This window comes from Polyodon spathula, chromosome 28 (assembly GCF_017654505.1).
Source record: "Polyodon spathula isolate WHYD16114869_AA chromosome 28, ASM1765450v1, whole genome shotgun sequence".
NCBI classification, from domain to species: Eukaryota; Metazoa; Chordata; class Actinopteri; order Acipenseriformes; family Polyodontidae; genus Polyodon; species Polyodon spathula.
The window spans coordinates 2,659,536-2,687,218 of record NC_054561.1 but is presented as its reverse complement, the minus strand read 5'-3'; the positions used below and the strand labels follow the sequence as shown (position 1 = coordinate 2,687,218).

The following is a 27,683-nucleotide window of genomic DNA, read 5'->3' as shown; positions in this document are numbered from 1 at the left end:
TTCTTGTACCCAGAAGGTCACTGGTTCAAATCCCACCGACTCACTGTTTGTGATCCTGTGCAAGTCGCTTGACCTCCTTGTACATTGCTCCCTAAATCAATGTACTATTTTAAGTGACTCTCCATGTAATGCAGTTCACCGCCTGCCTCTGTAAAATTCTATGTGGTCCACCTATGAAAGGTGCTATATAAAGATATTATTATTACTTGAAAGCTCAAAGCTAGATATTGAGAAACATGTATTCAATATCATGAATACTTAGCAGCAACAGAATTGCCAAGAACAAAAGATCTAAGAGGGAACAACATTCAACAGTACACAAGAAGAAATGAAGAAACAACACAATTCCCCAGTTTTGTTTCCTTTATTAATTGCTAATACACAAACACATCACTGACAATGGCCGTTGAACCCTATTTCACTAAAGGGCTGTTTTTAGGAATGTGTCCCCCCCCCCCCCCCCCCCCCCCCCCCCCCCCCCAGGACTTTTTGAAGCGTGTTTGACAGTTTCTCCAAAACAAATCGAAAAGGGTTTTGTGAACTTGATTTAAATCTATCAAAATTGACTGAAACAAAACATTATTTACAGAGTCCTTACAGTTTATGAATGGGACTCATAATTTCACACAGATAAAGTATAACTATTTTCAACTGATAGAGTTTTATGTATTTAACGGGTAATGCAACCCATTTTACACAAACACTGTAAACATCAAAATAAATTAACATGTAAAACGCACTATACACACAGAGTCATCACAGACCAATTACACACAATAACAAGCTTACCACTGACTCGACAACAGCAGAATCAGGTGTATATTTAACACGGTCGACTGATTTCTGTTTTGAATAGAATATTGTGATATGTTTTATTGTTTTTTTTTTTTTTGAAGTCATGATTAAAATCAGAAAGGGAATATATTTTCTGTTCATTTTACGCTACTGTATTGCGTTGAAAAGAAAAAGAAATTCAGTAAAACGCCTTTTTTATTTATGGACATACATTTAAAGCATACAGTTCACTTGGACGGATAGTTTTGTATATAGAAGTACTCAGGAGTTATTGACACTGAGTTTGACCAACAAGAGGTGCTACAAAGCAACAGTAATCCTAGTTTGGATTGATTTAACCCACTTCATACTGTTTTTAATGAATGGCTCAAACTGTATGCCACATATTTCCATCACTATATCGCAAGTACTGGCATAGCATTAATTGTATCCATTTTAGAGAGTCGACTTATCAAAAACTCCTATGTAAACAACCAGAAAACCAGTAACGAGACGATTAATCCCTATTAGCTCCTTACATCTAAACCCATTTATCTAGCTTATTATTGAGCTTGTGTTGATGCTAGAACTGATTTGTATGCATCACTCCGCACACAGCAATCCAATAGAGGGAATGAGTGGCCATAAATACCGTGGCATCTATTTCATACTCTTGAAATTCTTGCTATGGGGCGTGTCATGTGAATGGCATGTGTTTTATGCTCTTGCTCCAATAAATCAAAAGGAAAGGACTTGGCGTGTGCAGGCAAAAATAAATCAGGCATTAAAACAACAAGAATAATAATTGCCGCTTCACTAGGGAATACAAACGTATTAGCATTGCCCGACTTGAAGACAGTCCCAGATAGCACTGGTCTGCAGGAATGCAGGGTAGTTGATGGCAAAAATATAGCAGGCAAGTAATTAACAGCCTTTTAAAAAAAGGTGCCACGTACACAATGACCACACTTGCAAGCCTGCAGTTTCAGAACATTTCCACTTCCAGATTTTGTGCTCATCTTCAGCCTTCCCGTATTGTGCTCTGCTCTAAGAAACTGAAGAGCCTGGTTGCCCTTGGTTTGCAGACCCAGCTCCTCTCCAATTAACTGGAGCTTTATTTCTTACTGGTATAACCACAAAGGATTTCCTTCAACCCCCGGTCTGTCATACCAGAATGCTGACTTTAACAAGAGCCTCCCACCACCAGGAAACTAAAACTGCACATTAACAACAAATTAAAACGCCCACAGGAACGCAATAGAGAGGCACGAAAAGTTTCTAGCTTATTATCACTGGAACTGTCCTGTAGTTCACTGTGTAGCGAACCATTCACAGAACATTATGTGATTGTGGGCTCCATAAGGGTTCATGTGATTTGGAGTGATCTGAGGGCGTTACTGTATTGGGGGATAATACAAAACCATTTTAAAAAGTCCTGTGTGTGAATAAAAAGCTCCTATTTCAATGTTACCTGAGAAACGGAACCCCCTGTCAAGCTTGATGCCTAAGGACTGTTTCACGTATGCCTTTGGTTTATTTGTTTGTTTGTTTGTTTTTTTATTGGTTTGCTTAAAGTCAGGGCTGATTTCAGTATGTTTGTGTAATATAACTGCAGCGACAAAAAAAAAAAAAAGAAGATTAAAGGTTAATCTTAAACAAATTTATATATAACATATTATCATTCCACCATCAGCGTTACTAGAAGGCCAGTTAACTCCACCACAAACAAACGGTTACTTGTATTTCGGACCACAGGGTTGCGTGCCATGCATCGCTACTGCTTGGATGCACAGAAACACTGTCCCAGTCAGGAGAGAGCTACTGCATGATACACAAATACACATCACAACACATTTCAACACATATGGGCTGGGATCCCATTAGTCTTCAAACCTCCCTTCAAGGATGCTCCCGAACGAGAAGGGAACAAACTTGAAGCCCTGGCCGGTGTAGAATTTATTCTGGAACTCAACCCTGTAGAAAGAGAAGACGACATCGTCATGGATAACGCTCAGTAAAATACAACCAAGTGTATGCACTCGTACTGGAAATATGAATACAGTGTGATCAATACTTATGTACCCATTTTGCAATGTTCTTTAAGATGTGTCGTGAGCTCATACTGTTTTTTCTTTCATATTTAAACACATGCTTTATATAGTAAGCACATGTTACAATAGCTCTCAAGTGATAGATTTCTTGACAAACAGAAAACATGTCATACTTGCTCCAAACCGAACCACAACCTCTTTCATGAAAGCCAGACTTGTGTGCACTGGTTTTTAGTCATAATCTTAACAATTTTTTTTCAAAATTGATTTTTATTTAAATAAAAGATATGAGCTGCACATCAGGGTGGGGAAAAAAAAAAAGTGTTTCCAAAATGTTGTTAACATCGACCCAGGGTCATATCTTAAAGTGAAGCTTATTTAACAGCATATGGAAGTATGTATATAAATATTTAGTATACATTTTTGTCTGGTCAATCTTCGATATCGCAGCAGTAACACTGACACCTTTCAGAAAACAGTAAAGAAATTGGCACAAGAGATCAACAGTTCGTTTTCAGGTATGGAAAAAAAAATAAAATAAACTGCAGCCTGATTTATTTTGAATAGAACGTGCAATAATAAAAAAAAAAGGATGCTATGCTGTTGTTGGTTCTCTGAGGTCTCTGATGTAAATGCATTTCTAGTGCAATCACAGTCCTACACCAAAATGAAGAAACAGAGCATGGTGGAACTCTGCCAGCGTCTGGGTGAAGCAGTACCAAATAAGGAATGAAAAACATACGATTCAAATTGAAAACAAGCCCTCCGAGCCTCAGCCTCTTCACACACGCTGAGAAAGATTTTCCACTATGTGCGCCTTTCATGAAACGCTCCCAAATCCACATTTTATGGTGCCAGGTAAAAAGTTCAGGGGTGTTAACTGTGAAGGCCTCTCCGCTGCTGTAAATTACGCAGGTCAAAGAACGGATGACCAGGCACTAAACAGTTAAGGTTGGATATCAACCGAGGGGTTCTGTATGTAATACAATATCAAATGAAACAAGCGGCTGCCAAGATATGGCCTTCAACTCGGGTGTCAGTGCTGTAACAAAGACAACAGCATGCAGATTAACTTCCTCTACAAAGATCCTGGTGAGAGACAAAGCCTATGAAAAGGTCAACAATTGTACATGTTATTGCATCTTGGGCATCTTCCATCCACTGTGCAACAGCCTTCCTAAATGTTTGTAGATCTGCAGGATTAATGCCTTCAGTAGAGAACATGTAAAGACTTCCTCACATTGCTCAGGGCTTTTGCCTGAAACTCCATCTGTAGTGACTGGGCGCCTGACCACACTTCCATAAGTGGACTAGGATTCCTTTGGAAGCTGGAAAAATCCAAGTCACAAGGCAGGTGCTGGGGTAGGTGTGTAGGTTAGAGGACAAATACAAGACCCTGCCGCTAATCCCCTACAACATTCCCATGCAGGAATGAAACAGAGAGCTGTGCTCGGATTCAATACGCAGGACTGGCCTTTAGTCTAGGACTCACCAGTAAAGACTTATCTCTGCGTGTTCACTGTGTAATGCATGAAACACACAACCATTTCACTGCTCAAGACTTGGGACACTGAGAAAGCGTAGTCAAAACGCCTGTTGAAGGAGTTTCTTTTAGTATTACCAGAACAAATCAAAGAGCAAGTGTGACAAATACATTTTTAACCTTTGAAGTAAGTTAATCAGTTAGCTATGCTTCTCCAGATCACACTGGCTCTATGCAGCCCTTGCCTTTGATAAAACAGGCAATGTGCACTGTAGCACGCAGTTTTAATCACATGCGGTTCATCGTGCAGACAGTCTGTCAACCCCAGTGTATAACCAGAGACAAGATAACCTTTGGAATGTAACACCTCCAAGTAAAGGATTGCAGTATCGCTGGGTGATAACACTGGCTTGTATCGAGAATGCATCCAGTGCCGGTAAATGACTGGTTTTGTACTCTAGCAGCTGCAGATAGGTAGGGTTAGCAGAAGAAATAAGGGGCTGTGTTACCCTTGCACACTGCATTTCACCATGCTCCTGTTAGTAGATTCACAACTTTGTCCACAGAGGGCAATAGAGAACTGTAATCCCACTTGCAGTAAAAGCAAATACAGTTCCAAAAACTCTCCTTTAGAACAGTACTATATTCTCCCAATCCAATCCAATCTAATGCCATTTAAATAAGGAATGGAATTTCAGACCGAATAACAACAATCTCGGTGCAGATGTCTTACCACCTCGCCTCGTGATCTGACAGTTTAATACTGGCAGCTACCAGATCATACAAATCAAGATTAGGCAACATTTGTGTAATAAAAATGTTTCGTTTTTTAACCCTATGTGACTCTCTGTATACATACACAGTAGATATAATCTTTACGGTAAATGCTTGTCTACATGCCTTTATGTTATTCCTTTGCTATGATTGAGTGTCACTGAAGTATTTGTGTTAAAAACAAAAGGAAAATATCACTGGGCTATGAGGGGACTTAATGCATGTCAAAACCATTATTTGGAATATGGGGATATCACTTTACATAGAACAGATGATCTGAAGGAAAAGTATTGACAAGTGGTCAAATACCAAGCCCAGTGAAAAGCATGGAAAATGGGAACTTCTCGCTACAACAGCAAACATTTACAGGGAGTGCCGTGATTAAACACTGTAGGAGGGGGATGCTGTATAGAATGTGTTTCACTTTCAGGAGCTGTCATCAATCTTGTGTATAAACTGGGGGGAGTATTTCAGTTCAACAGAGAAGGTGTATCTTTAACCCCCTTCAGTCCTGAATTATTTTGGTTCAGGTAACTGCTTCTCATTAACTTCAGTCTCCAATTCATTTCATGAGCTTTCCTCACCTTTCTCAAATGCACAAACCCGCTGCATTGAAAGAATCAATTCCCAACATAGGAGGCTTGTTGTTAGGCAGCTGACGTCACTGCCCTGTGACTTGCTAGTGCATCGCTGCCACATGTATACACCTCACTGGCTAAAATAAAAACCACTTCAGCAAGTAGATATTTTATTTGCTTTGTGTTATTGTGCAATGCATACAGATAATGTAACAGTGCGATATTAAACCATTTTTAAAAATTGTTTTGTATATTTTTGTTTGTGAAGAAGACCTTCAAACACATTCCTACTGAACTCTTAATAGCAAATATTTCAAGACACAAACACAGCTCTCAAGCGCACACATTTCAGCCATTATGATAGAAGGTACAATGAACAGCTTTTCATGTTTCCAAGCTTTTTGTATCAAACTTTATCAATGCTGCCTTGTGAAGACCTCCTGGCTATCTTTAAGACCAGCCTTGTGATACTTCTTTAAACACATTGCTTTTCATTGAGCTAATGGAGACGCTAACTTTAATGTTTCCTACCCTGCTACAATTATATTGTTTGATGAAGAAATTTAAAACTTAACCGAACGATTACCACTTGATTACCATGTTGTCTCAGCACTTGCACATATTTCACATGTTCAAAATGAAGAAGCAAGTAACTGCTCACCAGTGCAGACGGAGGGCGTGCAGGAAAGCAGACAGGCCCTCCATGATTAGCAGGATCGCGATGGTCAGGGTGGCGAAGGCAGCGAAAACGAAGGACAGGATGAAGAAGCCTGCGTAGCTGTTGATGCACAGGCCAATGCTCATGACCATTGTCCACAACACTTCGGACAGCTCTGAGACAAGGCGAGAGAGAGAGGGGAAGCAGAATGTCAGCCAGACACAACGGCTTAACAAACCCATTCCATACCTCCCACTTTCTTGCAAAAAAAAAAAATGCTTTGAACAAGGTTAATTTGCGCTCCCCTGACTGTATGACTCACCCCGCACACCACGCGGTTGTGCTGTTACGAGGGGGGACCCTCCAAGACCCCGTGCAGGGATGGAAATAAGACTACTTACGTGCGTGAGCCAGGCTGAGAGCCCACAGCCGCAGGTAGGAGGCAGTGTTGGAGATGCAGCCCAGGCAGTACTCAATGGTGTGGATGGCCTGGTTAACGGCTGCATCAGCAAAGTCAAACTGCAATAAAAAGATGAAGCGGCTTTATAGCGCAGTCAAAACCAGTTCTCCAGGAAGCACTGTGAAACAAAAGATTACCTCGAGCGATGCTCATAGTGGGCACTATCCACTTACTAGGGTCCAGTATGTGGAATAACTAATTGTTCATGTAAAGATGTATTCCTTTGTAGTAAACTGTTTGGAATGTACATGTAGCTTTCTTTATCCCAATCTATTGCAAGCTAAAATAGGCTATTATAACACAAGAACTGGTGCTAATGACTAAACCGTGGTGTTCTATGCACAGGATGACATCTGCACATAGGAGAAGAGGTACTGGAATTTTGGCAAATACTGTACTATGATTGGTTGATTTCTTTTTTTTTTTTTTTTTTTTTTTTAAATAAATTTAGTAGTTGCCAATTCCTTTTTTTGTTATTTTCTCCCCAATTTAGTAGTGTCCAATTATTTTGTTTAGCTCGGCTGACCGCTACCACCCCTGTCAATGGCACCGGACTTAAAGCCACCCTGAATAAATGTTTTTCTACCTTCCTCATGGCTAGCCCTGGCGTTCTTTATACACTGCCAGCCCTATGTGGAATTATTAATGTGCTTTCATGGAACAGGTCAAACATCTGAGTCGCTGCTGCTGTGTCCACACCACCCAGATTATACACACACGCTCTTGCTTGTTAGTGGAATATGTTGACAGGAAAAGTTAAGCAAAAAGTAGGAACAGCCCCAACCAGACAGACAGACATGCAGAAAACAAACCAAAAATAAAAACCGTGCAGTAATTCTTACCACTTCAACGTCTGAAGGCTTGGGGGGGGGGGGGGGGGGAGAGAAATAAAGTTTTTTGTTATATTTAGTCCAATGTACAGAATGCAATGGATTAGACCTGAGAACAACAGTTATCAAACATGCTTTATAAAATAACACAATGGTACAGTCCGAAGTGGAATGCAAGTAAAGGACAGCAGAAAGGCTAGGAAAACCATGCTGCCCTGGTATTGTCAAGGGATAGATATCGGACATGCACATACCGTACGGTACTTGAAGAAAGAGCACACGTTTTGTCGAGGTAGTTTTTTAAGTGTTTGAGAAAACTAGGTGATTGTTTCTATGAAGCTTATGCTTTACTGTTGTCGAGACCTGTGTTCTCTGAATTCCAGTTTATTTTTAAGAGAGAGAGAGCAACCTGAACCATCAAACATGGTTAAGATAAACAGCTTTTCTTTCAGTGGTTGTCAAGCTCTGCTTACTTCTTAAAAACAAGTCATGTATCGTTTCAGGAAGTAGACAGCTTCCTAGAATGAGCCATAATGAATCTCATTGTTTAGGGCGTGGTCTCAATGGCTGAACGGGGCTTTTATTTCGACAAAACACATGGAAAATGTGATGTTTAGACAACCGGTTTATCCAAGCTTGAATGTGTTTATAATGCGAGTGGTTCTGGGTTACGCTGTTCTAATACAGAGTTGTTATTATTATTATTTTTTGATTCTCCCGACAAGCTCAAAGCCAAATGATTTACAGAGAAATTATATTAACTAAAATGATCGAAAGAGAACCCAGAACTACTCAGAATGCAGACACCATCAATTATAAATACTTAATGAAGTCCTTAACTCTTAAATTAACTGCAATTCAAATGCAGGGTGCAGCAACAGCAAAGAGAACATGTGTACATTTTTAAAAAAAATGCAATGTTCATAATCAGTGTTCTCCAACACCTTCAACGGCTCGATGCTCTGGTGGCAAACTTTTAAGAACCAAGCTTGAAACGTTTCATCAACATTTGCATGTCTGTTCAAAGTCCAATACACAAATGAAACATCAGCCCAGACGTTTCAAAGCTTGCCAAGCAGTGTAAAAGAAACAGCTTGATTACTTTATAAAGTAATCAGACACGATTCAAAAGAATCATAAAAAGAACACAAGTGCTTTTAACAGCAGTAGTACTCAGTTTCTTGGTGTGTCACAAATATTTTTTGCTTAAGCAGCGCGTTTCCACAAATAGGAAGTTAAATGACATTAGATTTACACTAACACTGAAATGAAAACGCGCTAAAGCAAGTTGCTGATCAAGCTGGTAACTGGAAGCTTTTCACTTCCAAAGGATCAAAAAATTGTGAGCTGTAATGCAGTTTGTCATGGACTCTAATGAAATCCTCCAGTTACCGTCATTATGGGCTGAACAGAAGTTTTTCTGAGCAATCAACAATAAGCTACAGCATCCCTTGTTTTGTCTGTAAAGCATGCATGAGCTCTGTGACCCTCCCTCGCATGGTGAAAAGAAAGCCTGATTCTAAAGCGTTTCGTAGTCGAAGCATGATCTCCTTTAAGCAGCGTAACCCAGCATGCAGAGCTGGCGTTAGACTCATGGGGCCCCGGGCAGAGACTAAGACACGAGTCCCTCTTTACCTTCCTCCTCCCACCCACACATCAGGTGACTTCCACTGCTACTCTGTTTGGAAAAGGACTTTCACATAAGTAAATAAACACATGGCTTTAAAAATTCTGAATGCGAGCTGAAAGATCAGTAGGCCTAATCATTGTTAGGTACCTGTTAAAAGGTAATCATACCATTTTATATTAACAATTGAACTACGCTATGGCACTTTAAGGTGACACATGCGCTGCTACTATGAATTCTTGTGTTACATTTATGTTCTTTACTACTTAGCCGAGTGTGGACCCCCATGGTCTTGTGCCCCGGGTAGCTGCTCTGGTTGCTGGCCTCCAAAGCTGAATTGGGTTGCATGGATGTGTACTCGCCTCATTCTCGTCATCCGAGTGTGTGGAGAGCTGATCATGCTGAATGATCTCTGCATCTTCTTCAGTGGGTCCATTTCCCACACGGATCCCTCCAAACTTATGGGTTCCCTGTGAACAAGAAGCAAATCGAATGCAATTGTACCTTCTGTACACTCAACCCCTTTTAATACAAGCAAAAACAGGTGACAACCGGCACAGTAGACTTTAACAGAAGCTAAAATAAGCCTTGCACAGAAGATCGAAGAAATCGCCTGTTTTGATCACCAGGAGCTAATCTCCCTTGACTCCCTGTTCTGTTTGAAATATCATTGTAGTGATAATGAGGACGGAGTATAGTAGTTATATCCCAAATAAGCAATCACACAATAAAACGTTAAGTAACTTACAAGATGCTTTTTCTTCAGGTATTGATGTCTCAGCACCAGTGGTTTCACCACCAGCATACATGGGACACACAATAAAGCCACAACCACCAAGAAAGACTGCAGTCCGACCTGTTCATTTAAACACAGACAAAAAAATAACCACGACGCATTAGAACACATTTCAGCTTCATAAGCCAATGCTACACTTGTTTAGAATTCTGAATTCAGACGCAAAACAAGCAAGGCCCTAGTGGAAGTGACTGTCCAGCAGCAGTTGTGATGCAGAGTTCACCCCCCTAATCTCTGTAAATCGCTTTTTGGATAAAAGCATCTGCTAAATGACTAATTCATGAATAATGATTAATTAATAATATTGGCTTGTGTCAATAATGTCTCTGTTGTTTGAAGGCTGTTTAATTGTTCTGTTTTCCACAGCTGGTAATAAGAGAAAGGGTATCATGTTTAGGTCTGCATGCTGTAGTGACGCAGGTGACAGTGTATTATTTACGCAGCTGTGTTCTGTACCTGTCCGGAGTACAGCATCTTGTTAGTACGATCACTGTAGTTGAACAGGAACATGTTGATGAAGTGGATGAGCAGGCTGGGCGCGTCCTTTGATGTAAAAGCATCGTAGGCACCCCACTTGTAAATGATAAGGATAACCAGGTACCCGAACAGCGTGGACATGAAAATAATTTCGGGAATAAAACCAAAGTAGATGTTCAGGGGTTTCTTGAAATAGCTAGAAACAAAAAAAGAGAGAACTGAATCCATTTGCAAGCACGGCTGCTGCATTATAAGTATTATTAAGCACTAAACTATTTTTGAAAAACCCAAACACAAGATGTTGTTTATATTCGAAATCAATTTCTTTACAGAAAAAAAAAATAAAATTGGAATCCTTCTTTTTGGCTGCGGACTGCTGTGTCCTATTGTGCGGACAGTCAAGTTAGACGCACCTATAATCAGAGCAGTGAAATTTCACGCTGGCTATGAAGCAGTGAACATCAAGAAATGCATAATTTTTAGGCTTCAGTTTCTTATTATATATTGAGGTGTGATAAAAGCATCTGAAGGGCTGTATTTGCAGAATTATCTGCAATTATTAACTTTTCAGTTAACAAAATCGGTTATCATAACAATATAGTTAAAGACAAAACAGAAATAACAGGTGCCAGTTAAAAAATGCTCCAAAACATTAGGACAATAGCACTTAAAGAGTTAAGCTCCAAGGCGAGTCTTTATTGTGTCCTGTTTTTCTCCCCAATTTAGAATTTAAATTATGTTCTCTTGCCTCCGCAATCCCCACAACAGCCCGTGATGAAATGCTTCCTGTGATCACCAGCAAGATTTACCTTGCAAATATGAAATACCTGAGGGATGTGGGATTTTAAAATATATAACAAAAGAAATGACTTACAGGTGATTGAGAAGGCTCAGGGTTACCCCAAACAGCATGTGGATAATACCCACAATAACCGACATCTTCATTTTGAAGGAGTTCAGGAACGTCAGCTTATTGGTAGCGATATTCCAAATCTGTAACAGACAGGTTATGGAACTTGCATTACTGTGATGAACTGCAAACTTCTGCGTGTAGAAAAAACTAATTTCAAGGGTATACAGCTTCTCTTTACATAATGTTTGCAATGATTCTGGGTTCTATTGATTCTATACGAGTTTTATTCATTCATATTTTTTGGTGGATTTGATTGATCATCATGGGTATGTTCTTCGTGATTCCAGACAAGTCATGCAGCATTTGGTGCTCTAAGGTATTATATGGAAGGAGGTGTATTTTTCTCCATGCAGATTTTACAGATACAGTGTCAACAAATGCATGTGATGAAGACTTACCGGGTCTATTCCAATGGGATACGGTCCATTAAAGACTCCTGGAAGAGCAGGGTCCAGCTGAAGCAAGCGGTTGTTTTTCAGAATATCATCTCTGCAGAGAAACAAAAGTAAAAGAATAAACTTAGTATGAACGAACGTTGTGATCCGACCTTAGTTTTACCTTTTGGCAGACTTTGAGTATCCTGAAACCCTCTGGGCGCGTTAAGTGAGCCGCTCACAGCAGCTCAGTGAAAGAACGCATCTAACGGCATGCTCAATCCCACTCCTACTGAGCAGATCAGAGCACTACAGAGCAGATTTCTTCGGTGATCCCAGGTAAGCTGAATAATTCGCACTCAGAGCCCCTCAGTTACTTAACACACCCTTTAAATCTTCACGTTCAGGCAGGAACAACAGGAACCTCACAATGACACCGGGAAAGAGCAGATCTACCAACTTACGTCCAGTTTGCTTTCGTGAACATGGGCCGAACGCTCCAGCCCGAGCCAAACATGTTGAGCGATTTGGAGAAGCAGTCGTTGTAGATGAGCCCCGTGTAAATGGAGAAGGCCCCCATCAAGAGGATCATGTAGCGGCCGCTGAAGATCGTGTTGAACATCTGCATTCGGAAAAGAGAAAGAATTATGAATGTGCGTAACAAAATTCCCCTGCCACAGCTGTGCATACAGAATTAGAACAATCACTAACACATCAAAGTAGACTCACGCTGGGAGTGTTAGGTTTAATTTCCAAAAGTTTAAGATCAATGACTCTTTCACATATATATACTGGTATATATACAGCGCTCCAGATAAGCCAATCATAGCCTACCTGAAAACGCAACCAGTGAGTCTGGCTTTTTAATTAAAAAAAAAATAATAATAATTACAAAATAAATAATTATTGAATAATACATAAATAAACTATCTATATAGACAAAACTCCAATCGCTTAACATCTGGATAACGTTTTTGATGCACAAACAACCAGTACCCCTAATCTACAGTCAACCCATGGAAGAGTATGAGAAAGACAGGATTTAGTTTGAATTCTCAAACAATGTGATCCTGGTAATTGCGTCTGTGATACAGCAATATCTGAGCAGATCGTGGGCAATACCTCGTTATCATTTTTTTGCGAGAGGATACGGCTTTCCCTGAGCACCAGCCACACCCCGATACAGGTCAGCAGGACGCCGTGTCCGCAGTCCCCAAACATCACAGCGAACAGGAACGGGAAGGTGATAATCGTGTACGGAGCTGAAACAGGCACACAGCACAAGTGGTGTTATACAGAACACAGCACAAATACTGTACTACATGCATTCTGTACACACTCTCCAGAGCAACTTTTCTTCTGTATTGTTCCCAGGGGCTGAAATTAGGATTCTGATAAGAATTACAGAGTGGCATTTAAAAAGCAAAATGTATATTACTAATGAAAAAAGTGTATTCTTAAAAAAAATAAATAAATAAATAAATTAAAAAAACCCAAACTTGATTGCTGGTGTAAACACGTTGCGATGCCATGTTCGACTCATAACACAAATGATGTTGTTACCTGGGTTGATCTCTCTGTAAGTTCCAATGCCATAGGCATCAACTATGTTCTGAAAGCCGGCAGTGAACTTGTTGGTTTTGTTGTACGTTGGCGGCGTCTGCTTGGTCTGCATTCTGTTCAGGATGGAAGGAACCGTGGAGCCACTACTTTCCTGAATGAAGAGGAAGTGCATATAGTGACTACAGCCAAGGAGGATTGGAAGCATCTAAGCTACAGCCACAAGTTTTGCATCACCCAATAGAGTGAACTCATTTTGCTTCATAAAGTCGAATGAAACCTACTGAATAATGTTACATTAGCATACTGAATTACATACCGCTTGTAGTTTTCTGAAAAACTGACAAATACAAAAAAAAAAAAATATTGCCATTTTGAAATGCATGAAATACGGTACTATTACGACTTCCGGTAGACTTTTCACAATATCATTTTGTAGTTTCTTTGATTACATGATGTTAAATAAAATATCTAAATTATGTTATTTGGCCATAGATAGAGGTACGCATGTAAGGTTAAGGAAAGTTTACATCATATTTTAGTGATAACTAAAGGGCGAGTGCATTGGGTGCTGGAGACACTAACAGTCTTCCCAGTGGAGTCGAGGACGCTACACTTGCAAGGCAGACTGTGGTGTTCAAGCACACCAATCATTTATTACAACACCTTAAGATTTGCCATTTATATCCTTTATATATGCATGAAATCCTCGGTGTGAGACTTTCAATTTTCAGTCAGTAAACAATGTTATAGAAATAACAGGCACTCGTGTGAAAATGTGAGACCACTTTGTGCTTTAATTAGGCATCTTAAACAACTTTAAAACGTCTCATGCATTTTACCATTTGTGGCTCTGTGTTCCTTTTCTCTTACTATTTTAAATGGATTGCATGTGTGGCCTATGAAAGTTATTAATTCAATTAGGCAATCACTAATTTGCCTATTTTGACAATTTAAGATTTTCAGTTCCAGTGGTTTGATTTCATATGCACAACAAATCTGAACAACCGCAGGGGTGTTCTAAGACATGTGCACGCTGCTTTATATTACAAGAGTTTGGATATTTCCTTATCTAAAGTTCTTTGTTTTTTAATGATATGTCAGTTAAGTGCCACGTTCTTTCTGACTTCATTCAGGCTGCTGAGCTATCAATCAACTCTAAACTCCAAACTGTAGCATGTAGTCAAATTGCAGGGTAACGAGATTCTAGAATCACAGTGAAAGTCAATGGCAAGATGTCTCCACCTGTCACAAAAAGCAACATTTTCCCAGTTCTTAGAATGCTCTGCTGAATCCACACGTATGGTGTTCAAACAATAACTTCTTCGGTCTTATGCAATACCTCGTTACAACAACCCATGTTTCACCAATGCTTCGAACTGACAGATCGGGCCAGTCTTCATTTTTGAGCAACCTTAAACCCACACTTGCAGCCAGAATTTCATAACTCGCATTTGGATCAACACAGTTTTCTTGACACTTAAAGAAGTCGGGTAAGATTTCCTAAGCTTTCACGGTTAGTTATTTTAAAGACAGTTAAGAAATCTGCACTTGCAAACAGCAGCTGAGTTTAACGCTTCCAGTTACAAATAGGGACACATTCCATTTCTTTACTCATGAACTGATCACTGCGGAGTTACCCACAAAGAAGCATTGTGGTTTTCTGCGTGACTGACTGTTTACTTTGGATGACATATTTAATGAAGTCATTGATTTTTGCTTTATGGAACAAGGGAAACTCGAAATCCTTGACCAGGCCTTTATTGTTAGGTCAATGCTACAAGCTGGAAATATGTAAACTAAACATGCTTGGGAACACCCTGGTTTAATAGCCTAATTCGATTCTCTTTTCATGGTATCCTTAGTCCATCAGTGAATAAAAGCAAAAGACATGTGTGTTATGAATCACCCAGTATTACATTAACAAAGGTTAGATTAGACCATTTTTCTTATGATTCACCCCACTTCACTTTTCTATACACTGCGGAAGTCTGTACTTAAGGCGCCTTCAAAACCATGTAAACTCTAACCCTACCAGATGGTGTCTTACAAAGATAACATGATCCCTCACAGCTATTACTGTGACTTACGTAGTCCCACTTTTGAGATTATTTTTCATACTTTGCATTCCTTTTTATAATATAGGCAAATTTATCTCTGCAAATATACCCAGTGTTAGTCCCATTAAAGGCACAACACTTAAAACACTTCCATAGTTGATACTGCATTTTAGGAATCGCTTATAGACCATTATCCTTTACACACACTCACATTATATTATATTTATGACCTAATGAGATATCTATAAAATGCTTTTGGCATGGAAGGTAATGTAGCTAGTGCAGGGTTTTCGTCATCGCTAAGGCAGTGTATTTATTTTTTTACAGGGAAGAAGTGATGTGTAAACACGTTACACAAGCTTTTTATTATGCATTTCTTTGGGGTTGCCAGTAGGGAACCTTTGACCTCAGGACTCCAAAGCCACTGAATGCTCTCACTTACAGTGCCTCTGCGGAGAGCAAACTGAATGGAGTCCAGATCTGTGACCGGACACCAGACCTCGGCGATCAGGCACTTCTGAGTGACGTCGATGTTGCACAGGTTCAGGGTGTGGTAGATGGCCTTCATTTTCCTCACTTTGATGAACCACACTCGGGTTGTCTTGGCAGCAGCTTGCAGGACCCTCTGGCGATGGTCCTCAGTTTGATTTAAGACCTGAAATAAGTAAAGGGCTGTAAGGGAACTGGCTAACATATACCCCGGTCATCCTGATCACTTAATTGCCACCACACTGGAGTCATGATCATTTGTTCAGGTCTATATTTTGCATATTAATTAAACCAGGAGCTGTAACTGGACTTGGATAATTAGGACCAAAGTATTGCTAATGGAGTCGCTTCTAAACCCGTGCAGGTGTCAATTTAGTGCTGGAGAGCCCCAATCCTGCAGGTTTTCTAGGTGATTTTTACATCATCAATGGCTAAAGATCTGGAATACATGTTAATCTTGACTAATTAAGCCAATAATTGATCCAATTAAGTAACCGAGAGCTAGTTGAAACAAAAAAATCAGAAGACCCTGTAGTCTCCAGGACCAGGGTTGGCGACCCCTGGCTTTAGTGTAACTTATTTTAAAACCACTACTAAATGTTTAGCCACTCAGTTGAACTTATCTCATAAAAAGCTAAACTATGTTGTTTTGTGCTCCGCTATGTCTTGTTAAGTTAGTCAAACTGGTCCAGACATGAAAAAGAAAAACTGGTTGTGGCAGGGCAGAATCCGTAAGTGTAATTTGTATATTTGTGTGTCTTGTGAAGATAGGGTTGGCAGGGAGGGGGTTAAAACCTTCCCTGCCAGAAAACATGTGAGAATGTGGCTGGTGCCTAATTAACCATTTATCATCTTAACCTGTACAGAAATCCTTAAGATATTCAGTAAAGTCAATTTCAAAAGGTCAAACAAAGTTCAAGCTCAACAGAAATCAGTAACGGGTACGTCATGCGTTTTTGATCCTGACCATGTGACACTGTCAGCAAAACGTGTTTAAATAAAATACAATTCTTTAGCTGCAATTTGTTGCAATAGTCTAAGGACAAGTGCCCTCTTACATCATAGGATTAATGAAACCTGTTCCCCATGGGTTGACTGGTGAGTAATAAAGCCCACTGTCAATTTAGTAGTAGTTTAATAGTTTTCCATATAAGCATCGACACCAGTCAATATTTTATAATGGTGACACTTATAATTTCACCCATCTTTCTTCAAGATGCCGGCCAGTTACACAGAAAATGCAGTTTAACAACCTTCTAAAATATTAAGCAGGAGTTAATCTGACACCAGGCAACGGCTGTAACTGATACAGGTGATGGGGGCATGCACAAAAGCAGCTGGCTAATTGACGTTACACGTCCAAAGAGTGACTCACTCTCTCACTGACTCACTCACTCACTGAGTGGGAGACCATGCAAACTATGCAGGGAAGATCTACCCTCAGGGGAAGAATAACTGGCAGACTTATTTTGCCCGATAAGGAGACATGCTTTTGCAATCCCAAATGCAGGCTTCCAGTAAATATGGGAAAATCTAAAAATGCTTGTGGATATCATCATTTACTGCTGTTTCTGTTTTGTTTTCTGTTTTTGGCTATAAAGTCACTAGGCACGTCTCTGATAAATATTAAACAAATTCAGAGGGTGCAAATTATTCTTCAGTGAACAAGATTTTTAATCACAAAAGCCACTTTGCCAAGCTAATAATAACCCATCTCTAACGTATCCTTAGTTTCCTGTTCTAAATATTTATACAGGGGGCTTTATATAAATGTGCCATTCTTAAGAACAAATGAATAGATACCTCCTCCCCGGCTAAGACTTATATACTGTGATTCATCTCATAAACTCATAATTATAAATGTTTCAGAGACTAAAGCAAACTTAAAAGGCACCTCTGTGAAAAGCTCCAGTTGTTAACAATAGTCCTTATTCACTAGCCAGAAGTTGCCACACCCTGTAACTGTGCTGCCCAGATGCTGCAGCGAGATAAAGTTAGCGACCTTCCTACAGCGCTCTGCGAAGTGAGGTTCTTTGGATGCGTTGGCAGAGACCCAGCTGCTAATACATAGTTGACAAGCGATAAGCGTTTGGCTTTTTTTAACACAAGCAGGTGTCGGGGCAAAAAATGTCCCTTACAAACTGCTTCAAAAGTTGCCAGAAAGTTGCCTAGTTTTCTATGGGCTTTAGAGACAGGGTATGTTAAGCTGAGCGAACACAAAGCCACTTTGTGGCTTGGAACTTGGTTTCAAGAGACTTTGAGGCCGCTACATGGCACACAAGGGGCGATGGGGTACAGCAATGTTGACTCATACTAGGTCTCCAGGTTTGAAGCCACTGTCCCAGAAAAAGTGGCTTTATGTTCCACTAGCTGTATACACAAGTAAGCAATTACCATCTGAAGGTCGTCAATTCTGGTGTTGACACCAGCTGCCATTTCCTTTCTCTCCTGGGGGGTTTCAGGGCAAGGATACAGAGAGGCGCGGAACCTGAAAACAAAACAACACTCACATTTAACACAATTACTAACTGCTATGACCTGCTGGCCTCCAACAGACTTTAATATGTGAGTCCAAAAAAAAACCTAACAATGATAAACCCTTTATGATCTCGCCCTGCAAGGAATTATTGAAATATGTTTCCTAAAAAAAATAAATGTAGTCTTTTTTTTTTATCTCCAGTGGAACTTATGTAAGTTTGTTCAGCGGTATTAAGTATTTGTCACAGGGCAGTGAAATTTTGTCAGCGTTGCGCTTTGAGGAAACACCCACCTTGGCCTGTGGCCATTATCTTTAATATAACTGTCCACGAAAGCATTAAACAGCTGGCTCACATTCAGGATCTTGTATCTCATTCTGTGTCTGATGTGGCTTTGAATGCATTAGTGCATCCAAGCCGTAATGCATTCACTACTCCTTGGAATAAACACTACTGTCTTTCACAGCCTTACCCTTCGCATATTTTCTTGACTCTGTTTTTCAGCTGGTCACCTTGAAAGAAGATTATGAACACTGATTTGTGGACTTGGTCTCCCTGCGGAAAAAAACAAACAAAAAAAACCATTATATATATATATATATATATATATATATATATATATATATATATATATATATATATATATATTTTGTATATTTTTATCATAATAATGGCAAATCGTAAACTGACCGTTCCTTTGTCCGTTCCTTACTTTACTTTCAATGTTAATACGACGTCATTAATGTTAATATTAATTTTAATGTGTTTTTTCATTGTAAACAGATATAAATGAGATTTATTTACTTCGTTATTAGTGTCCATGTTTATGTCTTTGTAAGACGAGTGCTGTCACCAAAAGTGGTTGAAAATACAAGAATAATGATTGAATGACAAATAAATGGATCTGATCCACAGTTGCATAGTTAGCAGTTAAGTTACATTAGCGTTTACAGTGTAATTAAGTAGGTCAGTTTTAACTAAAGGCTAAATTACAAATCTGGAATTAATGCATCTTTGCATGTGCAACGGGCAGTGTTGTGTGCCCACTGTTCGTGCATGGCCAACATTCTCTTACATTGGTGCCACGGCACGGATCTCATAGATTGGCTGCAGCTGCAGAGGTTTGGGGTGGGGGGGGGGTTGTGTGATACACAGCCATTACGGATTGTGACCCTTGTCAGCGAGATGAGATGAGGTTAAAAGTTCTAAAACCACACACACACACACACACACACACACACACACACACACACACACACACACACACACACACACACACACACACACACACACACACACACACACACACACACACACACACACACACACACACACACAGACGAGCCCGGCTTAAAACGCTCGCTCGCAGTATGCAGGGTCTCCACCCTGTCCCACACAGTAAGTTAAGTACTGACCGTGGCTGGATCTTCCAGGGGGTCCTCGATGTCAGCCTGACGCAGGAAGACGTTGCCTCGACACACCCTCCACAGCATCCGCTCAAAGGTAGGGATTCGCTCTCGGTTTATCACTCCAGCCACGAAGCTACATGGACATTGGTCTTTATTTCTATTACATATAAATCAACTAATGCTACGGAACGCATTTACACACGAAGCCCCACTATTCATCCCACACCACAGACTGTAAAATCTAACAAGTTTGAACATGTATAACAAAGACGATTATAATAACAGTTATAAATATCAAACTTAATATTGAAAATAAAACTAATTAATTAAAAAGAGATAGATAAATAGATAGACAGATAGGCTGATTAACAGCATTTAGCTTGATCATAATACAATTAATTGTTAAACAGACTGTACAAAAGATGTGTCTAATCTATCACACTGTAAATCCAAGTATATTTTAAAAAAATGGCAACTCATGGTCAATTATGGTAAATGGATCTTGGACTATTGTAAAAATAGGCAAATTAGTGACTCTCTTTTTATAAGTTGTTTAAGACAATTAAAGCACAAAGTGGTCTAACATTTTCACACGAGTGCCTGTGACTGATTACTGACCAAAAGGCTGTCCTGCAGATAGGTATATGAAGGATATAAATGACACATCTTGAAATGCTCTACTACAGTTGCAGCGCACTACTGTTATACAAGGGGAGGCCAGACATGTGAAGCCGGTTATTGCTGCACTCACCCAAGGCGTAGTGGAGCGCCTCTCCCCACCTCGCTCGGGTCCAGCAGAGATGACGACTCCTCCAACAGGTCAGGATCTGCCATCTGCTGATAATGATGATGCAATTCAGCCTGAATTCACAAACCAATTGATAGCTAACAAAGCTAATTAGTGGCATGCAGGGGAACCAGGGGAATGAGAGAGAGAGAAACGATATAAAAGGACAGGTCAAGAGAGAGACAGAGAAAGAAATGAATGGGAATACAACAGAGGGTCAACTTGCGCACACATTCGAGGAAAAGGAAAACTCAAAACGCAAGGCTGGAGTGTTGCAGGGGTGATGCAATGTTATGGGTTGCAAGAGGAGTAATTGAGACCAGCTTTCGAACAGCGCACCTGCTATTTTACTTTCAATTTGATTCAAGTACTTTCATTATGTTTAAAATTCAAACTGGTTAAAAGGGGTATTTCACACACATTTGTTTTTTTTTGCGATTGAACTTAGTTTATAATGTGGTTTTATTCTTTGTGAGGATGTGAACAATAAAGGAACTGTCTAAGGTTAGAAGGAATCGAGAAGCTAAATGTGGTCAGCCTACCCTCTCAGGTTACTAGGAGTGACTGTGCATACAAAACAATACTTCAGAGTCCTACAGTGCTGCCTGACTTTGTTATACAGTCTCACGTTTCGTTCAATACTTTCGTCAAAGTGTTCTGTGTTGGAATTATTTTTTTTAGTGAACTGCTTTCAACACTTAACAAGTTCATACTGATCTCTGATATTAAAACACATAGAAGACCAGGAAAAGGACCAGCATCATTAGGAATGGATGCTTTCACAGACCGAAATTACCGCTAATCATGTACCTCCTCATATTGGTTTAGGTAAAGTAATGGAAGATTAGTAATTAATCAGGGTCTGAAGGAGAACTTTTTTATTATTTACTAATAAACGAAGGTTATTTTTACAGTGTATTTAAGGGAACCAGTGTGTCATTACCCTGTGATAAACTAACAGAATAAAGCAGCACCCCACGAACAAACACTGGACGGGCTCATGCCAGTCTATGCATTTAAATAGTGCTGTCCGTTGGGTTTATGCCATCTAAATGCATAAAACCAGCTTACATTGTTTAAGGAACAGTATAAATGTTGATTTATTGCGATTCGGGTTTTTAACATTGGCAGTGTAGTAGTACACTAAAATAAATGTGTACAATTCTATGACAAACATTTAGACTCAAAGTATTCCTCAATATCTTCAGGAAAAGACACTGACTAATCGAAAAAGTTTGTTGTAGGATTTTAGAAGTTTCTTCTAGGGTTACTAAAGGTACTCCCACTATGAGTGTTTCAGAGTCAGGGACGATAACACTGGCAGTTTTCCTTCATCACAAAGTGCTTTGTAAAGATAGGCCGCTTTGTTTATATGGAAATACTTGATAGTACAGTTAAGACAGGACTGGCTTGTACCGCACTACCAGTTTTACAGCTATAAGAGTAAACGCAAGACAAGTCAAATGATTCATGCTTTAGCCTCTAGGCCACCAAATATCTTTCACAATGACAAATTACTGTATGAATCCTCCATTTACAAGAATTCTGTTTACATAATGACTATTTAATGCTTTCACAGAATGTGTGTCCCATACAGCAGATACAGTAATGCTGTTCTAATTGGGTTTGGTTTTGCGATGTGGTACACATTCTGCAATTTCCACAGACTTTGCATAGCTGAACTGGTTATAAATCAGCGTAGTCGTGACTACCATTTGTCCCATAATGTCATTACAGTGGCACTTTCATTATAAGGAGGGACGTAAATAGCACGTTCAAGTCACTAAGGCGCCCCACTATAGCGGTATAATGGGTCAGTCCATAGATAAAATTACTAACCCAGTGCAAGCATAGAGGCAAGTGTAAGACATGTGACATACAGTAGAAGGCGAAAACGTTTGGCGCATGTTAATGGTGACAAAGTCATAAGGCAGGCAACGTTCTCATCAGGTTTGAGAACAGTGTTTGCAGTGTGATGATTAACTTATTCTTAAGAATGACCATTATCACAAAGAAACACTTACACAGGCATTCTGACATGTCAACTTGTTTACTTTAAAAGGTTTTAAAATGCTTTTCGTCCAGTAAAGGCGCTCCGTGTGGAGTGCAGGACGTGCCCTATAGCCTGGAGATCACGGGTTCGAAGCCAGGCTATGTCATTGCCGACTTTGACTGGGGGTTCGCAGGGGGGAGTGCGCAATTGGCCGAGTGCAGGTAGGGAGGGCTTAGGTCGGGAGGCAATCCATGGTTCGCTGCGCACCAGCGGCTCCTGTGGCTGATAGGGCACCCGCGGGTCTGCTGTGGATCCGAAGTGCGATAAAAGATGGCTAGGCAAGGACTTGTGTATCATTCTCCGTTTCTAGAGTTGCCAGGGGGTTGTAGCAGTGAAGCGGGACAATGCAACGACAGAATGTCAGAAACTTCAGTTTCAAACCAATGAGAAGTCTGACTTCATGACCAGAGCAGCATCGTCCATATTAAATGATAATGTGGGTGTAAGCTAATCAAAAACATGTCAATTTCAGCAGTAACATGCGAAATGCAAAGCAGCATGCAAATGCCATCAGCATCAAAAACAATATACTTTTTGTACAAACACACATGGATGGAAATTAGATTTGTGCAGAAGTTGGAGCCATAAAACTTGGAATGACTCAAACAGCTCTACAATAATCCCAGGATGCATGCAGTATATAAGGCAATATATATTAGCATCTAGTATCTGAATGGCCCTGCATATTCCAGAGCTGTAAAAAAAAAAAAAATGTTACAATGTGAATAATGTTGGGGTGAGGGTCGGGGTCAATTCCTGTTTTTCAATTCCAATTCTATTTTGAATTCCTTTTTAAAAATCAATTCCCAATTACGATTCCTTCAAAGGAATTGGAATATGAATTTATATTGTAATATACTTAAATATAATATATATATATATATATATATTTATATATATATATAATAGATATCATCTTATATATATATATATATATATATATATATATATATATATATATATATATAGCATCTTTCATAGTGGACCACCATCACAAAGTGCTTTACAAGATACAACAGGTTAAGCGACTTGCTCAGGGTAACACAGCGAGTCATTGGCTGAACTGGGATTTAAACCAGGGACCTCCTTTATAAGCCTGTTTCTTTGACCACTGGACCACACAGCCTCCTATAACTTAAACACTTGAGGTACTGTTTCTTCTTAAAATACATTTGAGAGCGAGTCAAGCATCACGAGGAGGAAAGTCAGTCAATTTGAAACCCTGTTTCATGCACCTCACTGCAAAAAATAAGAAAGTTAGCCTGATTTTATTTGTTGGACGCAAATGTCCCTTGTACCTTGAAGGGTTAAGTAATTTGTTGCCACTATGTGAAGCTCATTTTAACAGGATACTGCTAATTGCAATGTTGATCAATGATGTGTTGGATGTGATTAATAGGAAATGGGAACTGGACTGGAGATTTTAAAAGGGAATTGGAATTGAGAAGCAGTATTTGGCTGGGGTTAAAAATGACGAGTGTTTCTGAATCAGTAGCATTGCACGTCCAGCCAAGCACATTCCGGGAACGAAAGCCAGAGTGACTTCAAAACTGAAAGGCAGAGCGCCGTCTAGGGGCAAAACAATCGATATCCTGACCTCGTCGAAGAACTGCTGCGTCCTTCGAAGGATGTGCTTCAGCTCCGTGAGCTCCAGGAAGTTCTTCTTCAACGCTTCCTGGTTCGTATTGATCTCCTTGAGCTCGTTTTCCAGTTTCTCAAACGTCGCCTGCGCACAGCCAACCACAAAAGAAATTATATATATATATATATATATATATATATATATATATATATATATATATATATATATATATATATATAATTCCGATTTGACCGATCAGGCTCCATTAGCCTTCACTGCACAGGCATGTAGAAGAGTACAAACCACCAGAAAAGTCAATACTTTCCATTAATATTAAAATATGCGAAATGCAATTGCTAACATGTCCACTAGACTTTCTCAGTGTCTTTAACACTTTGCATTAAAATGTTGAATAAAGAAGGGAAAAAAGTAGTTCTGGCCACAAATATTTTTCATTGAAAATGTTTTCACCCACACACATCGAAAGGGAATGGTTTAATAACATATTCTTACTAAAGACTTTACATGAAATCGGCTTATTGTCAACAAATTCACTTCTCACTTAATGATTCTGGTAAGCGGGTTGAGCAGCTCCCATCTTTAAACTACAAATCCTTTTTTAAATTACAATTTGTTTTTTAATGGGCCGCCTTACCTCTAAATCGATCATGTCTCTTGGAAAGGGGACCTCCGGATTCTCCCCAGTGTCTATAATCGGTATGTTGGCTTTCTTTATTTCCTTTTCCACAAACCCTTTGGGAACAAAAAAAAGAATGATTAATGTATAACGCCATTATAAGCATTAAAATGATATATTTCAGTCTAAAGGTCATTTCACATCAACATAGACCCAGTATGCTTTCCTTTGAGTCAGGGGGCTCTAGAATAAAGCTGCATTGAGGAAGAAGACACTCACTCAGCTTCCTGTCCATTTCTTCGCATCTCCTCACTTCATTAACAAACTTGCGCTGGAACACATTCACATCTGGGTTGAGCTGCAAAAAAAAAACAAAAGGGCACATGACCAAATCAGCGTTTTGAAGAACCAAACTGAGGTCTGTAATTCTAAACCCAGCAAAAGATACAATCAGCATCCTCTTCTCGGCTGGAATTTATTATAACTTACATCTCGGAACTGGACCATTCCCAGTTCTCCCAGTTCACTGACGCAGCAATAGGCAGCCTCAGACTGGAGGAACAGCTGGGCCAGGGTCATCTCCTCACTGCGGAACAGCTCCCCCATGATGGATCACGAGATAGGACTGTCCTCTAATCAAATAATCTTATCCAATACGGTAGGTTCTGGAATAAATGACAACACACACACACATGTATCAGCAAAGCCACCAGTGATACAATGGAATTTCATGCACCAGCACCCCAGTACAGTATAACATAAAAGTTGCAGCCAATGGCTTTTACTCAATGTCCCTGTACAACTGGATGGATTGCTATGTGTATCAAGGATGGAATTAAGACTCTGATTACATAGCACCCATTTCTGGTTTAACTAGAGGCTTGACTAGCCACAGTTTATAGGCAACAAACCCAGGTGTGTCTAATGAAAAAGTACAGTAAAACCAAGACTGGATAATCCTGCTATGCAACGGATGCCTCATTGCCACCTCTGTTGTGTTATGAATGCATGCACAGTTGGGATGATAAAAACTTGAACATAAAATACATATTCAATAATAACAATAACAATTCTAAATCGAAATGCCATTTTTTGATGGGCGGTACCTTACCCAGAGCACCTTATCAACACACCCACATTCCACATGACCATTAAGCCATTAATATTGCCTTGCTTATACTGCTAATGCGATAGAGACTTATGGGTTTAGACAACACCACGTGACCCAATTAGAAAGACTACTGATGCAATTGTTAAATGTACTTCAGTTCAAAGTGAAAATAAACCGGTATTTCTACATTTTTTTTTTAACCATACCGCATATGGAAAGAATCTCCACAATCGTTGCATGAATCAATACGTAACACAATGAAAAGCACGGTGTTGCTGCTTTACCTAGTACTGGTGGTAGGGGTACACGTAATTTACATTGAAGGATCTCCATATTCATATAGTTCACTAGCGTTATTTTAATTGACAACTCGTATTTGGCACTATTCTGACATTTCATTATCAAGGAATGATGATCAGTCAATAATGGGGCACGTCAGGTTATTTATACTGTCGGTGATGTAACCAACCAAGCACGCACCCAGAGATACATGCGGGAGGTCAGATCAATAACACACAGTAATCCAATACCAGCACGGTGCATAAAACAACCATTCTGCATTTACACTGAAGCTAAAAAATAAACAAATAAATAACTGTTATTTAACACCGAATGTGTCACTGGAAAAGAGCGCCCTTTTGGTGGCACAGATGTGAATCTATGTTGACTTTTTTTTTTTTTTTTTTTTCATTTCTGCCGCAGTACTGCGACGACGCCATTTTTCCCGGAGAAGCCGCATCAATCTCTTTATTATTACACCTCAAGCCACAACAGGAACATCATTTGAGAATCACATTTCGAATAAAAATACCATTTATAAAACAAAATAAAAAAAAATAAATTAAAAGATGGCCAGTATTACTGTAATACGTTATTGTAAATGTTTTATTATAACATCATGAAATAGGATGTGGTATCGCGTTGTGATGCTAGATCTTGAAAGACCGTTCCCTCAAACCATGTATATTAATATTAATAGTAAAACATCGATGCCACTATTAATAAAGATCAACCTGTTTATAAATGTCATTGTCATAATATTTGTAGACGCAATCGTGTTTATTATATTACACATATCATTTTACTAAGGTACAACGCCTTATTTCGTACAGTATTTAATAGAACATGTAAGAAACTTAAAATAAATAAACCAATAATATTAAAACGAGGCTGTGTGTACATTGAACACCTATCGACTTAGATTGACGAGTTTGATTTGAATTCTTCGAATGAGATATACGATATATGATATATGAGATATATACAGTGATATATGATTATGAATATGAAAGTACACGTATGCACCTAATTTTGTATCGTACATTAATTATGATTACACAGATGCAATTCACCGGGTAACCTGCACTGTCAGCACTAGGTACGCTGCATTTACCTATCTCACTAAACAATGCTGAAAATATCTTTGAGGCTGCGTTTGCTGTCACAAGCTAAATGCTAAACGGCAGCTTAAATCTTAGCTTGAAAATAACATTATGTCCTTTGTTCCTACCTCAGCAACGTTCTCCGGGAAACAGCTGATATGTGTCTATATCTCTTTCAATGGGTGCGCTCACAATACTTGTTGGCCGGCTGGATTGCAAGATACAAAGTCTGCGGCTGACGTCACGGTTTGTGCAGACGCAGCGTGGGCTGCTTTGGTGCGTCGACCGCAGAAGAGCAGACAGTGAGGGTGCAATTGGTTGCGCTGGTTATGCCCGTTGTA

The 27,683-nt window shown here is 39.6% G+C and overlaps 1 protein-coding gene across 4 annotated transcripts; it reads right to left on the bottom strand.

The window, feature by feature from the left end:
• Positions 1-348: 348 nt before the first annotated feature.
• Positions 349-27,683, bottom strand: atp6v0a1a (ATPase H+ transporting V0 subunit a1a). Of its 4 annotated transcripts, none has more exons than XM_041231587.1 (22): positions 27,471-27,683; positions 25,339-25,514; positions 25,129-25,207; positions 24,868-24,965; positions 24,228-24,356; positions 20,542-20,627; positions 19,797-19,923; positions 18,854-18,936; positions 18,299-18,392; positions 15,858-16,070; positions 13,359-13,509; positions 12,918-13,057; positions 12,260-12,417; positions 11,820-11,910; positions 11,383-11,501; positions 10,488-10,704; positions 9,984-10,091; positions 9,598-9,705; positions 7,621-7,638; positions 6,720-6,837; positions 6,322-6,493; positions 349-2,748 (listed from the first exon to the last, which is right to left on the bottom strand). In XM_041231587.1, exons 2-22 carry the CDS (start codon positions 25,453-25,455, stop codon positions 2,655-2,657), a joined length of 2,520 nt encoding a protein of 839 aa, XP_041087521.1. In that variant the 5' UTR covers positions 25,456-25,514; positions 27,471-27,683; the 3' UTR covers positions 349-2,654. The 4 variants fall into 4 exon arrangements, with proteins under 4 accessions (XP_041087521.1, XP_041087522.1, XP_041087523.1 ...); XM_041231588.1 differs by having other exon boundaries at positions 20,542-20,624; positions 27,471-27,682; XM_041231589.1 differs by lacking the exon at positions 7,621-7,638.